This window comes from Copadichromis virginalis, linkage group LG2, assembly GCF_057382275.1.
Source record: "Copadichromis virginalis isolate Kocher_CV1m ecotype Utaka linkage group LG2, C_Virginalis_male_GT1.1, whole genome shotgun sequence".
In the NCBI taxonomy this organism is placed as follows: domain Eukaryota; kingdom Metazoa; phylum Chordata; class Actinopteri; order Cichliformes; family Cichlidae; genus Copadichromis; species Copadichromis virginalis.
The window spans coordinates 31,224,221-31,239,364 of record NC_140619.1 but is presented as its reverse complement, the minus strand read 5'-3'; the positions used below and the strand labels follow the sequence as shown (position 1 = coordinate 31,239,364).

General features: G+C 40.8%; 3 protein-coding genes and 1 pseudogene across 23 annotated transcripts in view; all 4 read right to left on the bottom strand.

Moving 5' to 3' along the window:
• Positions 1-15,144, bottom strand: part of LOC146717672 (protocadherin gamma-C5-like) — a 295,905-nt gene that overhangs the window by 174,288 nt on the left and 106,473 nt on the right. The window contains exon 2 of one of the 21 annotated variants that reach the window (XM_085429663.1): positions 12,770-12,820. The exons of the other annotated variants lie outside the window; for them this stretch is intronic. Within the exon in view, the coding sequence (XP_085285789.1) occupies positions 12,806-12,820 (15 nt within the window). The 3' untranslated portion in view covers positions 12,770-12,805. Of the gene's footprint in view, positions 1-12,769; positions 12,821-15,144 lie in introns of those variants that run through there. 21 annotated transcript variants of the gene reach the window in all.
• On the bottom strand, positions 31-3,335 carry LOC146717676 (protocadherin gamma-A7-like). The gene is made up of 3 exons (XM_085434461.1): positions 2,950-3,335; positions 888-1,656; positions 31-57 (listed from the first exon to the last, which is right to left on the bottom strand). The coding sequence occupies exons 1-3, from the start codon at positions 3,333-3,335 to the stop codon at positions 31-33; spliced, it is 1,182 nt and encodes a 393-aa protein (XP_085290587.1).
• On the bottom strand, positions 4,405-7,212 carry LOC146717675 (protocadherin gamma-A3 pseudogene; annotated as a pseudogene).
• On the bottom strand, positions 8,543-11,418 carry LOC146717674 (protocadherin gamma-A7-like). Its single transcript, XM_085429686.1, has 2 exons — positions 11,043-11,418; positions 8,543-9,755 (listed from the first exon to the last, which is right to left on the bottom strand). Exons 1-2 carry the CDS (start codon positions 11,412-11,414, stop codon positions 8,958-8,960), a joined length of 1,170 nt encoding a protein of 389 aa, XP_085285812.1. The 5' UTR covers positions 11,415-11,418; the 3' UTR covers positions 8,543-8,957.

Genomic DNA, 15,144 nt, shown 5'->3' with positions numbered 1-15,144 from the left:
ACTGAATGACAACATAACAGAGAAAATATTTCAGCGGCCAACAGCGTCCCTTAGAGTCTAAAAGGTAGAAATCACACGAGACTTGAATCTGTGTGACAACGATCTAAGCCGTGGGGATCAATATGAAATTACTTTCATTAATAAAATAATTTTTCACTGAAGAGTGTATACAACTAATAGTGAGTAGAAAAGTTAAATTGAGAACGATCTACCACAAACAAGAGAAGTTTTAATTACATTATCTACCAGCTGAACAACAGTGCCGAGAACCAGGGGAACAAAATCACTAGAATAGAACTGCTACTCTCAGAAAAGAAATATAGATACACCAGTCGAAAGATCATGATAACCAGAAACTAAAATAATTCCCTGGCTTCAAATGCTTAGAAAGAGTAAAAACAATATCAGCATAATTAAACAGGTTAAGCAAGTGGAGATGAGTAACAGAAAACCTTTTTTTTTTTGTTCCTTCGCAGGGTTCAGGAAAAATAACGTTGCTCTTCAGAAATACGTGGCTGACTTACTTCTGCTTCTTTTTAGTATTTTACTTTGACAATGTCATTTTTATCGTCTTATGGGGATGCAATAAGCAAGCACAAAACATTGCACAAACACTGGGAGTATGATCATTAATCTTTTCTCCAGCACAGCTTCAGTATATGAATTACTGGAAACTATTAGGAACTTTTAGGGAGAACTTTCTTTTAAAAATTAACTAAGAAATTAACTATGTAAGACCTTTTACAGAAACTTTGTAGGCCTACCTATATGCAGAGGAAAACTGAGACGCTGTCCTTGGTGCTGAGAAATGTGTAATGCTGCAAAGCTTTTCATCAGAGTAATCAAACAAAGAAGGAGAATAAATACAGAAATATTCTTTGACTGACCTCTAGAGGAGAGTCTGGTTCATCCAGGATGCTCTTTTCACTCTGTATCCGCTGCATCGTTCCTGTAGAACTGGGGTCCATTATCAGCACGTTCTGACTACCAGCTCTGCCGAACTTACAGTCACTCTTTCTGGAGTCAGTCGTCCTGCACACCTCGTAATTGTACACATGGGGGAGAGTTCCTGTCCCCAAAGTGTCTGAGTAACGTGGTGGATAATATGGAATGACAGGCAGGTTGGAGTGATACAGGATGCGAGACTGTCTCCACCTGTAGATTTTGACTGATATAATAACCACTAAACACGTGATGAAGAGGAAGGAAACTACAGCCAGAGCCAAGACTAAGTAAAAAGTCAGGTTGTCATTGTACTCCTTGTCGTGGGTCAACTCAGTGAACTCCGACAGCACTTCAGGGAAGCTGTCCGCCACCGCCACGTTAACGATGACTGTAGCAGAACGAGAGGGCTGCCCGTTGTCCTCCACTATAACAGTCAGTCTTTGTTTGACAGCATCTTTATCAGTGACTTGGCGGATAGTTCTGATTTCTCCATTCTGTAAACCCACTTCAAACAGCGCCCTGTCTGTGGCTTTCTGCAGTTTGTAGGAGAGCCAGGCATTCTGTCCAGAGTCCACATCAACAGCCACCACTTTAGTCACCAGATAGCCCACATCTGCTGAACGAGGAACCATTTCAGCCACCAGAGAGCCACCAGTCTGGACTGGGTACAGAACCTGAGGGGGGTTGTCGTTCTGGTCTTGGATCATTATTTTCACAGTCACGTTGCTGCTGAGTGGAGGAGAGCCTCCATCTTGTGCTTTAATTACTAACGCAAGGTGTTTGATTTGCTCATAATCAAAGGTGCGAACCGCGTTAAGAACACCAGTTTCAGAGTTTAAAGACACATAAGTAGAAACTGGACTCCCACTGACCTGTGTGTCCTCTAAAAGATATGAGATTCTAGCATTTTGATTCCAATCACAGTCCCGCGCACTCACAGTAAATATGTAAAAACCAGGAGAGTTATTCTCTGTGATATAAGCAGTATAGCTGTTTTTATCAAATAATGGTGCGTTGTCATTGACGTCAGAGATTTTTAGATGCAATTTTGTTGAACTAGACAGAGGGGGAGACCCAAAATCGGTGGCTTTAATTGTTATGTTATATTCTGAGACGGATTCTCTGTCAAAGTGTTGATCTGAGACCAAATTGTAATAATTTGTCAGAGATGTTTCAATTTTAAAGGGAAGTTTACCATCAATCGAACATTTAATTTGCCCATTTCTCTCAGAATCTGCGTCTTTTATATTTAAAACGGCTATGGTTGTACCAGGTCGGGAATCCTCGGACAGGGGACTAGAAAATGACATTACATTTATAATAGGAGCATTATCATTAACATCAATAACATCAAATATAACTTTACTTGTCCCAGTTAGTCCACCGTGATCCTTTGCCTCTACCCTCAACTCGTATTTTTTGTCTTTCTCGTAGTCAATCTGACCAGACACGTAAATTATTCCGGTGTTTTCATCAATTCTAAATGTATCCGCTGCACTTTCTTTCATTTCGGATAAACTGTATGTAATGTGTCCATATGATCCACTGTCTGCGTCTGTGGCATTTACTGTAATGATACTAGTCCCTGTTTTCGTGTTTTCCAACACAGCTGCTTTGTACACTGATTGATTAAAAACTGGATCGTTGTCGTTGGCGTCTAACACAGTCACATCTATATTTACTGTACCAGATCTCTGCGGTGTTCCTCCATCAACTGCGATTAATTTCAAAGAGAAATGCGGGTGTCGCTCTCTGTCTAAAGGTTTCTGGAGCACCATTTCAACATATTTTCTTCCATCAGGATTTGAATGTTGTTTCAATATAAAATTGTCGTTTGGGGACAGAATATAATTTTGCAGTGCGTTTTGGCCCACATCTAGATCCTGCGCGCTCTGCAGAGGAAAACGTACTCCAACTGCAGCTGATTCGCTTATTTCAAAACTGATGGGTTTATCTTTGTTTGGGAAGACAGGTGCGTGATCATTTATATCCAAAACCTCGACAGTTATTCTGTGTAGTTCAATCGGATTTTCCAAAATCATCTCAAAGCTGAAACTACACGGCGTTACGTCCCCACAAAGCTGCTCTCGGTCTATTCTCTCATTCACGACCAGAATCCCTTTGTCTGTCTGCAGCTCGGTGTAGTGAACGTTTTCTCCGGTCACGATACGGGCCCGCCCTGAGCGGAGCCTTTTCAGATCCAAGCCAAGATCCTGCGCCACATTACCAATAACAGAGCCTTTCTTCATCTCCTCAGGTATAGAATACCGAATCTGACCACCTACCATGTTAACAGCAAGAAGCAGCAACAGAAGAAATCCTATGTGACGTCGTACTCCACAAAGTGATCGCCATTCGGATACGCAACTCAGGCATGTTAAAGTCGCCATCACTCAGACAGAATATATATATGTAGAGAACGAACGATTTTTCCGTTCAGGTAGTTTAAATAATGTCCTAGTCTATCATCCCTGAAGCTACATTTACAATTGTCAACAGCCTTTATAAAGTTGTGAGTCCTCGTTCAAACGAAATCTTGACAAAAGACAATGAGCTGCCCTTAATGTATGATCACTGAGGGGATGGACTGGATGACAACGAAAGACCGAAAATATTTAACTGGCCAACAGCGTCCCTTAGAGTATAAAACGTGGAAGTCATATGATTCCTGAATTTCAGAAGCAACACCGCAAACCCAACATCAACACATTTTATCTTGCGTGGAAATCAATATGAAATTATATCAAAACACCATGTTCAATAAAATATTTTCACTTCAGCATGTATGTCGCAACGAATTTTGTGAGGAGATATAGTTAAAATGGACCCACTAGAATAATGAGAGATTATCATTCAAGTAATTTCTAAACCCGGTAAACAGAAGAAACCGTTGCAACAAAAAATAAAAAAAATAAAAATAAAAAAAAGGAAAAAAGAGAAAGAAAATGGAAGTATTACTTTTTAAGGAATATATGTATAAATCTATATATCAGTTGCTAAAATAATTCATGTGTCCTCAGGATCTTATAATGACTAATTTAGAATCACTAGAAAATATTTTGGCACTCAACTGTCTTGTCATGAAATGTTTTCATGGGAAAGACATAACATAAGAATGCTATTAAGATATGTGTGAATGATTGCTCTGCTTAACATTAAAATGTTTTTTACTAAACTTTCAGGGTAGTCTCGTTCTTTAGAATGTTGTGGAAACCAAATAATATCATTAAACAAAATGTCAGAAGACACTGCAAAGACATGTTTAGAACATTAAAACCCATTTATTTATACTAAAAGAAAAATATTGGCCTCTACCCCTGATTATTCTGGAGGATGTGTGGAGAATGTGTCAATTGTGGTAACCTAGAATTACCTGACTGCTAATGTAAACTAAGACTCTGTTCTTGTTGCTGGAAATTTTGCAACATTAAGAAGCTATTTCATTGAAGCAATTACATAAAGGATAAGGAACAGATGTGTCTATATGAAATGACAAACCTCTAGAGGAGAGTCTGGTTCATCCAGGATGCTCTTTTCACTCTGTATCCGCTGCATCGTTCCTGTAGAACTGGGGTCCATTATCAGCACGTTCTGACTACCAGCTCTGCCGAACTTACAGTCACTCTTTCTGGAGTCAGTCGTCCTGCACACCTCGTAATTGTACACATGTGGCAGAGTCCCTGTGCCCAAAGTGTCTGAGTAACGTGGTGGATAATATGGAATGACAGGCAGGTTGGAGTGATACAGGATGCGAGACTGTCTCCACCTGTAGATTTTGACTGATATGATAACCACTAAACACGTGATGAAGAGGAAGGAAACTACAGCCAGAGCCAGGACCAAGTAAAAAGTCAGGTTGTCATTGTACTCCTTGTCATGTGTCAACTCAGTGAACTCCGATAGCACTTCAGGGAAGCTATCTGCCACCGCCACGTTAACAATGACTGTAGCTGAACGAGAGGGCTGCCCGTTGTCCTCCACTATAACAGTCAGTCTTTGTTTGACAGCATCTTTATCAGTGACTTGGCGGATAGTTCTGATTTCTCCATTCTGTAAGCCCACTTCAAACAGCGCCCTGTCTGTGGCTTTCTGCAGTTTATAGGAGAGCCAGGCATTCTGTCCAGAGTCCACATCAACAGCCACCACTTTAGTCACCAGATAGCCAACATCTGCTGAACGAGGCACCATTTCAGCCACCAGAGAGCCACCAGTTTGGACTGGGTACAGAACCTGTGGGGGGTTGTCATTCTGGTCTTGGATCATTATTTTCACAGTCACATTGCTGCTGAGTGGAGGAGAGCCTCCATCCTGCGCTTTTACAATGAATAACAGTTGTTTGATTTGCTCATAGTCAAACGAACGCACTGCATGCACCACTCCACTTTCTGCATTAACAGAAACGTATTCAGATACTGGAGATCCATTAATCTCACAATCTTCCAAAATGTAGGAAACGCGGGCGTTTTGGTTTTCATCGGGGTCTTTAGCATTAACAGTCATGATAGAAAGACCAGGAGAGTTATTTTCCACAATCCAAGCCCTATAAAAATTTCGAGGAAATTTTGGGGAATTGTCATTAACATCTGACACCTTTAGATTAAAAGTTTTTCTGGTTGACAGCGGAGGGGAGCCCGCGTCTGAGGCAATAACGGTGATGTTAAATTCTGACAAACTTTCACGATCTAAGGCAGCATCAGTTATCAGTGTATAATAACTTCTCACATTGGATTTAATTTTAAAAGGAACACTGCCTTCGATCGTGCACCTTACCTGTCCGTTTTCACCCGAATCAAGATCTTTCACATTAATAATGCCAAGAGTGGTACCCGGAGCTGAGTCTTCTGACACAGGACTAGTGAATGACATCACGTTAATGACCGGTGCATTATCGTTTATATCCAAGACCTCAATTTCAACTTTACTAGAATCTGTCAGTCCCCCTTGATCTTTCGCTTCAACTCTGAACTCAATCTTTTTGTCCATTTCAAAGTCGATTTCCTTTGCCACATATATTCGACCAGTAGCTTCATCTATATCGAATAAATCAGCTATCCCTGCCTTTGATTTTGAAAAGTAATATGCCACTTTTCCATTTGAACCGGTATCAATGTCGCTCGCATTCACTGTAACAACATGCGTGCCTTTTGGGGCATTTTCAATCACCGCGGCCTTATATAAGGATTGATTAAACACCGGAGCATTGTCATTCGCATCTAATACGTTTACCTCTATATTTACTGTCCCAGATTTCTGTGGATTTCCACCATCAACGGCCAACAGTTTTAAAGATAGGCGTGGCTGTACCTCTCTGTCTAAAGGCTTCTGAAGCATCATTTCAGCATATTTACTTCCATCCGGATTAACATATTGTTTCAACACAAAATTGTCTGTCGGAGTTAAAATGTAGTTCTGCAGACTGTTTTGCCCAACATCAGCGTCCTCCGCACTCTCCAGCACAAAACGGGAACCGAGCGCAGCAGATTCGCTTATTTCAAATTCCAAGTGACTGTTCTGAAAAGTGGGAGCGTTATCATTTACATCCAATACCTCTATCGTCACAGGGTGCAGCTCCATCGGTTTTTCCAATAAAATCTCAAAGGTAAAGCTACATGGAGTCAAATCCCCACAAAGCTGCTCTCGGTCTATTCTCTCATTCACAACTAAAGTCCCTTTGTCTGTTTTCAGCTCTGTGTACTGAATGCTTTCTCCCGTAACGATACGGGCCCGTCCAGAACGAAGCCTTTTTAGATCCAAGCCAAGATCTTGTGCCACATTTCCAACAAGGGACCCTGTTTTCAGCTCCTCTGGGATCGAATATCGGATCTGTGCCTCCGCTCGATAAAGAAAAAGGACGTGAAAAACAAACAGGCTGGCTGTAAGTCGCATTCGCCATCTTACAACTCGGTCTCGATGTTCTACTCCAAATGCCATTTTTGAAAACAGGTCTTAAAAACCAAAACCGAGCAATGGATCGAGGGCTTTAACTTAGAGAGGAAGACTCACACACCCTAGGTCGATATATGACGTTAAATAAAAAAGCAGGTGTGTATTCTATTTGATCCAGCTCCTATGAAAAGCAGATCATCTGCCGTTACAAAACGCAGTGATGGGGGTGGAAACAGCCCTGTCTCGAAATGCATGGCAGAATAGATTTACCAGGCAACAGCGTCACTTAGAGGGTATAATATGAAACTAGAAAAGCCAATGACCACGTTCATCACTCTGCACACTATCTCTGTAGAAATAACGTAATGATTTCACTTTGAAGGCACGTACGTCTGTTAAGTGAATTAAAGAATGCAGAAAATACTGACTTTCACTGTTAGAAAAAGATTAATTCAACTGGAAAAAAGCAAAAAGTGTGTGACACAAAGCAAAAAGACCACTGGCACTTTCTTCTCTTTTTCCTCTTTCTTTTTCTTTTTAAAACATTTTTTGATAACAGCGGATTTCAAAGTTACTGTCACATGTCCCCTTATGACATAAAAAATACACATTGCTAGTGACCTGTAAATTTTAAAGAAGAACGAATGATAATAACGCAAAACTTGCTTGCTATTAAATGAATCTGAAGTTATGGGTTGTCGTTTTTTATTATTTATTTATTTATTTGTTATTATTTATATAATTAACTGCATCATAAATAAAACATACAAGTGGATCCTAAATGAATGGCCTCTTCAAAGTCTTAGAAATCTCAACGATAATAATGACGACTGCATCTCAGAGCAAAGCACTTCAGCACCAAGGACAGTGACAGGACAGTGGAGCCGTTTCCATTTCAGAATGTAACTACTACAGTATTTAGACGTAATTATATTAACCCTGCATAAAAACAAACATTGTCATTTGATGAAAATATATATATATATATTAGTGTTCACACAAGCCAATATAATCAACCGGAGACGTGATGCTTGCACTGTATCCTACAAAGTTTCCAGCGTCATCCATACTAACCAAGGTCTGAGTTATTGCACTTATTTGATGCCACTGGAGAGGGGGGGGGGGGGGGGGGGGGGGGCTATTCGCTGATTATGTATAACGCAAAGATAAAGTTTTTGTCAGTGTGTTTACTTTGTCTTGAGTGGAGTCGGTGAAATTGTATAACCATCTTCAAATGAGGAGCTATTGTTACACTTTGTTTTACAGACAGATACTGTTTACAGTCGGAATGATAGAAGAAATTCTCTTCATGACTGTTAAAGCAAAAGTGTAGTTTAAAACTATTTATTAGCAATGCTAGATTACTGACACACAAGCGCCCAAATGTAAAACATAAACAAACCTCTATCGGAGAGTCTGGTTCATCCAGGATGCTCTTTTCACTCTGTATCCGCTGCATCGTTCCTGTAGAACTGGGGTCCATAATCAGCACGTTCTGACTACCAGCTCTGCCGAACTTACAGTCACTCTTTCTGGAGTCAGTCGTCCTGCACACCTCGTAATTGTACACATGTGGAAGAGTCCCTGTCCCCAAAGTGTCTGAGTAACGTGGTGGATAATATGGAATGACAGGCAGGTTGGAGTGATACAGGATGCGAGACTGTCTCCACCTGTAGATTTTGACTGATATGATAACCACAAGTCGGTATGAATGAGTTGAGTAATTGAATAGACATTGGATGAGCATATGGACTCCACAAGAAAGTAAGAATGCTTTTAAGAAACGCATACCTTCTTTCTACTTTTGCTAATATTTTACCTTTCAAGGCTCCACTTGAAATATCTTCATAACTATGGCAAGAGAATGGTAAGCAAGTAAAACACTGCCAGGAAACATTGCACAAACACTTGGAGTGTGATCATCAATACTCTATAAACAAAGACATTTGGATATAAAAAACAACTGGAAACTATTAGGGACTTTATAAGAGGACATTCCTTTAAAAATTAACTATATAAGACCTTTTACAGAAGCTATATACGCCTGCCTTTATGCAGAGGAAATCTGAGACGCTGTCCTTGGTGCTGAGAAATGTGTAATGCTGCAAAGCCTTTCATCAGAGTAATTACATACAGTACGAGAACAGATATAAAAATATCCTCTGACTGACCTCTAGAGGAGAGTCTGGTTCATCCAGGATGCTCTTTTCACTCTGTATCCGCTGCATCGTTCCTGTAGAACTGGGGTCCATTATCAGCACGTTCTGACTACCAGCTCTGCCGAACTTACAGTCACTCTTTCTGGAGTCAGTCGTCCTGCACACCTCGTAATTGTACACATGTGGCAGAGTCCCTGTCCCCAAAGTGTCTGAGTAACGTGGTGGATAATATGGAATGACAGGCAGGTTGGAGTGATACAGGATGCGAGACTGTCTCCACCTGTAGATTTTGACTGATATAATAACCACTAAACACGTGATGAAGAGGAAGGAAACTACAGCCAGAGCCAAGACTAAGTAAAAAGTCAGGTTGTCATTGTACTCCTTGTCGTGTGTCAACTCAGTGAACTCCGACAGCACTTCAGGGAAGCTGTCCGCCACCGCCACGTTAACAATGACTGTAGCTGAACGAGAGGGCTGCCCGTTGTCCTCCACTATAACAGTCAGTCTTTGTTTGACAGCATCTTTATCAGTGACTTGGCGGATAGTTCTGATTTCTCCATTCTGTAAGCCCACTTCAAACAGCGCCCTGTCTGTGGCTTTCTGCAGTTTATAGCAGAGCCAGGCATTCTGTCCAGAGTCCACATCAACAGCCACCACTTTAGTCACCAGATAGCCCACATCTGCTGAACGAGGCACCATTTCAGCCACCAGAGAGCCACCAGTCTGGACTGGGTACAGAACCTGAGGAGGGTTGTCATTCTGGTCCTGTACATGTACAATAACTGATGTGTTACTACTTTGTGGGGGTGACCCACCATCTTGTGCTTTAACTCGTATTTGATACTCTTTGACTTGTTCATAGTCCAGTGAACGCAGAGACTGAATGACTCCACTTTCTGTATTAATGGAGAAATATGCGGATACCGGATTTCCATTCAGCTCGTCTTCAAAAAGAAAATATGATATACGTGCATTCTGGCCCTGGTCCAAATCAGTAGCACTAATCTGCAACAGAGGGACACCTGGAGAATTGTTTTCCGTTACCTGAGCGCTGTAAAGACTTTGACTAAAAACTGGAGCGTTGTCATTAATATCGCTAACTTCTAAATAGACGGATTTTTTGTTCGATAATACTGGGAAGCCCTCATCAGTGGCAGTGAGAGTAATGTTGTACGTGGGAAGCTTCTCTCGGTCGAGAGTTTGCGCAGTGATTAATGTATAATAGTTTCTGAGGGAAGATTTAATTTTGAAAGGCAGATGTTCATCTATAGTTAAATGCACCTGTCCGTTTTTCCCAGAATCTTTATCTTGGACACTAATTAACGCCACAACTGTGCCAGGAGGAGAATCTTCTGAAATCTTCCCCGAATAGGAAGCCATTGTGATTACTGGACTGTTATCATTTTCATCTACTATTTCGATCACTAACTTGCTGGCTCCTGTGACACCCCATGGATCTTTTGCTTGGAGGTTTATCTCGTAATTTGAAGAAGCCTCATAATCGATATCCCCGACTAGTTTAATCTTACCCGTGTTGGAATTTATTTCAAAAGGACAAGCGGAACCATCTTCTAGGTGTGTGAATGAATATGTAACGTTACCATTGTAACCTTGGTCAGCGTCTACTGCACTGACTGTGGCAATAATTGTGCCTCGTAAAGCATTTTCCAATACAGAGGCTTTGTATATGGACTGTGTAAAAACGGGCGAGTTGTCATTTGCATCCAGCACAGATATGTGTATTTTTACCGTTCCGGACATCTGCGGCTCGCCACCATCGACAGCCGTTAATATGAGCGCATGTTTGCTTTGCTTCTCGCGGTCCAAACCACTCTGAAGCACCATTTCGGCATATTTACTCCCATCTGCTCGAGTATGTTGTTTGAGAACAAAATGTTCGTTTGCTTTTAAAGAATAACTCTGCAGTGAGTTTGTCCCTACGTCAGGATCAGCTGCACTATCAAGCAAAAACACAGTCCCAGTCGGCGTCGATTCGCTAATTTCTAATTTAATTTCTTTTTTTGGGAAAACGGGAGCATGATCATTTATATCTTGTATTTCGATAGTAATGGAAAACAATTCGAGTGGCTCTTCAAGAACAATTTCCAGACTAAAGCTGCACGGAGATTTCTTAGCGCATAATTGTTCTCTGTCAATTCTTTCATTGACAACGATATGGCCTTTGTTCTGGTTCAGCACGACATATTGATTATCATCTTCTATTACCAGTCGAGCTCGACCAGATACCAACCGTCTGACATCCAAGCCCAGGTCTTTTGCAATGTCCCCGACAAAGAGTCCTTTCCTCATCTCTTCTGGTATAGAATAGCGGATTTGTCCATTGACAGCAGCAACCACAAAGAAAAGCAAAATGGAGACGTTCCACTGACGCAGGGTACCGTTGTGCTTCATATTATCCATTTCTTCCCAGTAATATCAGGTCCAAAACAACACAGTCATCGGTACAGAAAGCTCCAGCTATTTATCATAGAGGCTTTGCAGTGTGTACAGTCTTCTTTTAAATTTACCCAAAGCCACGACAGCTTAATAGCCATCGCCTATCTCCTTTAAAGACGGGTGGTGACTTTGTGTCTTTAATACGCATTGCACAAGTCTGCTTAGGCAACAGCACCACCAGCAGTGATGAACTAAAACGGCAGGTGTCTGAGCACTGATGCTCCACTGTTTAGCCTTTCCTGACTACTACATACATTGTTTTTTAGCAACACCCATGCAAAAGAAAGCAAAATCTCGATAAGATCTCGATAAGCATAAATAAAAAGATAAACGAATAAGTTAAATAAATGAAGCATATTTTTTCCATAACGGGTGATTAATATACTGTCTGTTTTATTATTATCTCTGTTTACAAGTCATCTTATGACCACCTAAGTAGGTCCAAAATTTGCCGTGAATGGAGTGGGCTGACAGCAACAACAACGTTTTCTGATACAATATATGCAGCAGACTAAAAAGTATAAGAGATTGAGCGAATTCATTTGACAAACATTATGTTGAGACTGAAGTGTGGACAAACACACAGATTCTGTGTAAAACCATACTGAGCTGCATATCTGCAGAGAGAGGCAGGCTGACAGATGGTTACATAGATAAATGAACAAATGTATACAAAGATACAGTAGAGAAGGAGTGGGTAGATAGACGGATAGATAATCTGATCTAATCTAACTGATGAGTCCAATGACCTAGATTTGAGCAGTGGAATCAACATTGAAAGTACTGCTACACTCATCCAGAGGCATGAAAAAATAATGACACATTTCAGAGCAGTATGTTTTTTGTTTTTTTTTTGGTTTGTTTTCTTTTTTGTAGAGCTGAAAGGAATGGATAAATTTGATAGGTCTTGATACTTTCTTGCATGTTTCCCTCCTCACACATATTAGCATCCTGCTGAAGAGCAAAATATTTTGTGCACCATGATTGAGCATTATTTAGGCAAAGACTCCACAGCAGAAGCCAGAAATATTCACATTAATATTCATGTAGCATAAAGCCTAGGGTAGAACTACACAACGCACACAAACTAGAGTAATGTTGCTGCTGTGTTTCAAGACTGCTACCTGCAGTCTCAGTCCTGCACCAATATGACTTTCAATGAAACATTTCTGGGGATATTTGTTGTATAAACACTCATAACATTTCATATCTAGTGTCAATGTAGATCATGGGTTGTGGTGAAATACTATCATGTACTGTGTAAAGGGAACTGTGAATTTCATATTAATTGTGGCTGTATATTGCAATGATAAGGATTTTAGTGTTTGGGGTGAGATTTCAGGGAAAAGGGGAAATCAAAATAATCTTACCTATTAGATTGAAGTGGAAGATTCATCCAGGAAATGCACCAAGAAAAGAAAGAAGAAAAAAGACAGTAGTTAGTATGTATCCTGAAGAACAACAGCAATAAAATAAAATAAAATAGAATTCATGCATATTTATTGGTTTTACACACTGCAAGTGCAATACCGATACAATGGAATACCATAATTTGATCTTTTGAGTTTTTGAAGCAGCATTTTACCCAGACCAAAATATTTTAGATTTAATAATTTAGTGTTTGAGAATTTAATTGCACTGATTGTTCCTCCTCATGTTTAGAACACTGTTGTGCAACTACTGTGCACAAAAAAAAAAAAAAAAAAACTGTGACAATTTATCACATAAAACACTAAGGATTTGGTGCAAAATCTAGATATTTTAGTGACAGTATGTGATAACATTTAAGAAGGTCATGATTTAAGAACCTGGTGAAAAAAACAAAAACAAAAACTAATCAACTAAAACGTTGATGTCCCCTCTGGACAAGATGATTCTGAAAGCCAAAGCAAGACAAAACAAGATTACCCTCAGTTTTTAGAATCACTGAATCTTAGTGAGACTTTCAATATTTAAAGTAAGCACTTATGTAAACTGGAAATTCTTTCCTATCTTACAGCAGCACTGCTGAAACAGAGCTGTTCTTGTGACCTAGATAGAATTAAACCAAAAAATATGCGCTGCATTTAGAAGAGAATAGAATAGCTTTTTATTGTCACTGTTACAAGAACAATGAAAGGCAGTTTGGCATTACTCTGTGTGTGTGAAGTACACAACAGCGTAAGTATTTACACAATAACAGACAAATTTACATTTACACAAGAAAGATATGTACGTTATACATGCACCTGCAAAAATGCGGATACACCCATACAAATATACACACACATACATACATATATGTATATATACATATATGCATGCGTACATACAAACACACACATATTTCCACATAAACGCTTACATATATATAAATACACATACATGCCATCTGAGGAGCAGGTGCATTGAGAGGTGCAGTGCGATCAATGATATTGCACATTGAGTGTGTGTGTGTGTGTGTGTGGGGGGGGGGGGGGGTTGCTATACTAAATAAGGTTATAATAAAGAGGTAGGGGTGTTGGTTGCATTGAAGTATAAATACAAATATGGTTTATAAATAAGGTGTAAGGTCCATGAGTGTTGGCAGTGCAGTTATCCTCCAATCAGGGTGGAGGTGGGGCATGTTTGACAGCCTGTGGGTAAAAACTTCTGTTTAGTCTGTTTGTCTTCGACCTGATGGACCTGTAGCGTTTACCAGAGGGAAGGGGGGGAAAAAGTGAGTGTCCAGGGTGCGAGGGGTCTTTGATGATGATACTGGCTTTCTGCTGAAGTCTGCCAGTATAGATGTCTCTGAGGGAAGTTAGTGAAGTGCCGATTGCCCGCTCTGCTGTCCTCACCACCCGCTGCAGTTTCCTCTTGTCCTCCGCGGTGCAGCAGTTGAACCAGAGTGTGCAGCAGTAGGTCAGAAGGCTCTCAATGGTGGAGCAGTAGAAGTTTACTAGCAGTCTTTGGGGTAATTGGGCCTGATGTAGTTTCCTGAGGAAGTACAGCCTTTGTTGTGCTTTCCCTACCTGGTGGGAGATGTTTGTGGACCAGGTAAGGTCGGCCGAGATGTGGACTCCAAGGAACTTAAAGCTTTCTACCCTTTCTACCTCCTCCCCATCAATGTAGAGGGTAGAGTGCTCAGATCGCTTTGTTCTTCTGAAGTCGATTACCATCTCCTTGGTCTTGGCTGTGTTCAGATGCAGGTTGTTGTCGTCACACCATTGCTTCAGATGCTGAACCTCCTCTCCGTAGGCTGAATCATCATTGTTGTGTTAAAGTGTTCCTCGATGCGCTGTTTGTATTTGCACTTGGCTTCTTTTATGCCTTTAAGCAGAGATTGGCATGCCTCTTTGTAGACTTGTTGGTCTCCTGATTTGAAGGCGCTGTCACGTGCTCTTAGTAGGGCTCTCACCTCACTGTTGAGCCATGGCTTCTGGTTCGGGAACACATTAATAGTCTTTGTTGTTGTTACACTCTCAGTACATAAGCGTATGTATGAGAGTACGGCACATGTGTGGCCCTCAAAGTCTGATCCTTCTGCAAATACACTCCAATTCGTGTTATCAAAAATAGCCTTGTAGGGCCGTGGTGGCTTCCGCGGTCCACACTCGTACTGCTTTTACCGATGTTTTTTTACCTTTGAATTAGAGGTCTATAAGCAGGGATCGGGGACAGAGAGAGATGGTCAGAGAGTCCGAGATGAGGCAGTCGGGTTGCTTTGTAGGCA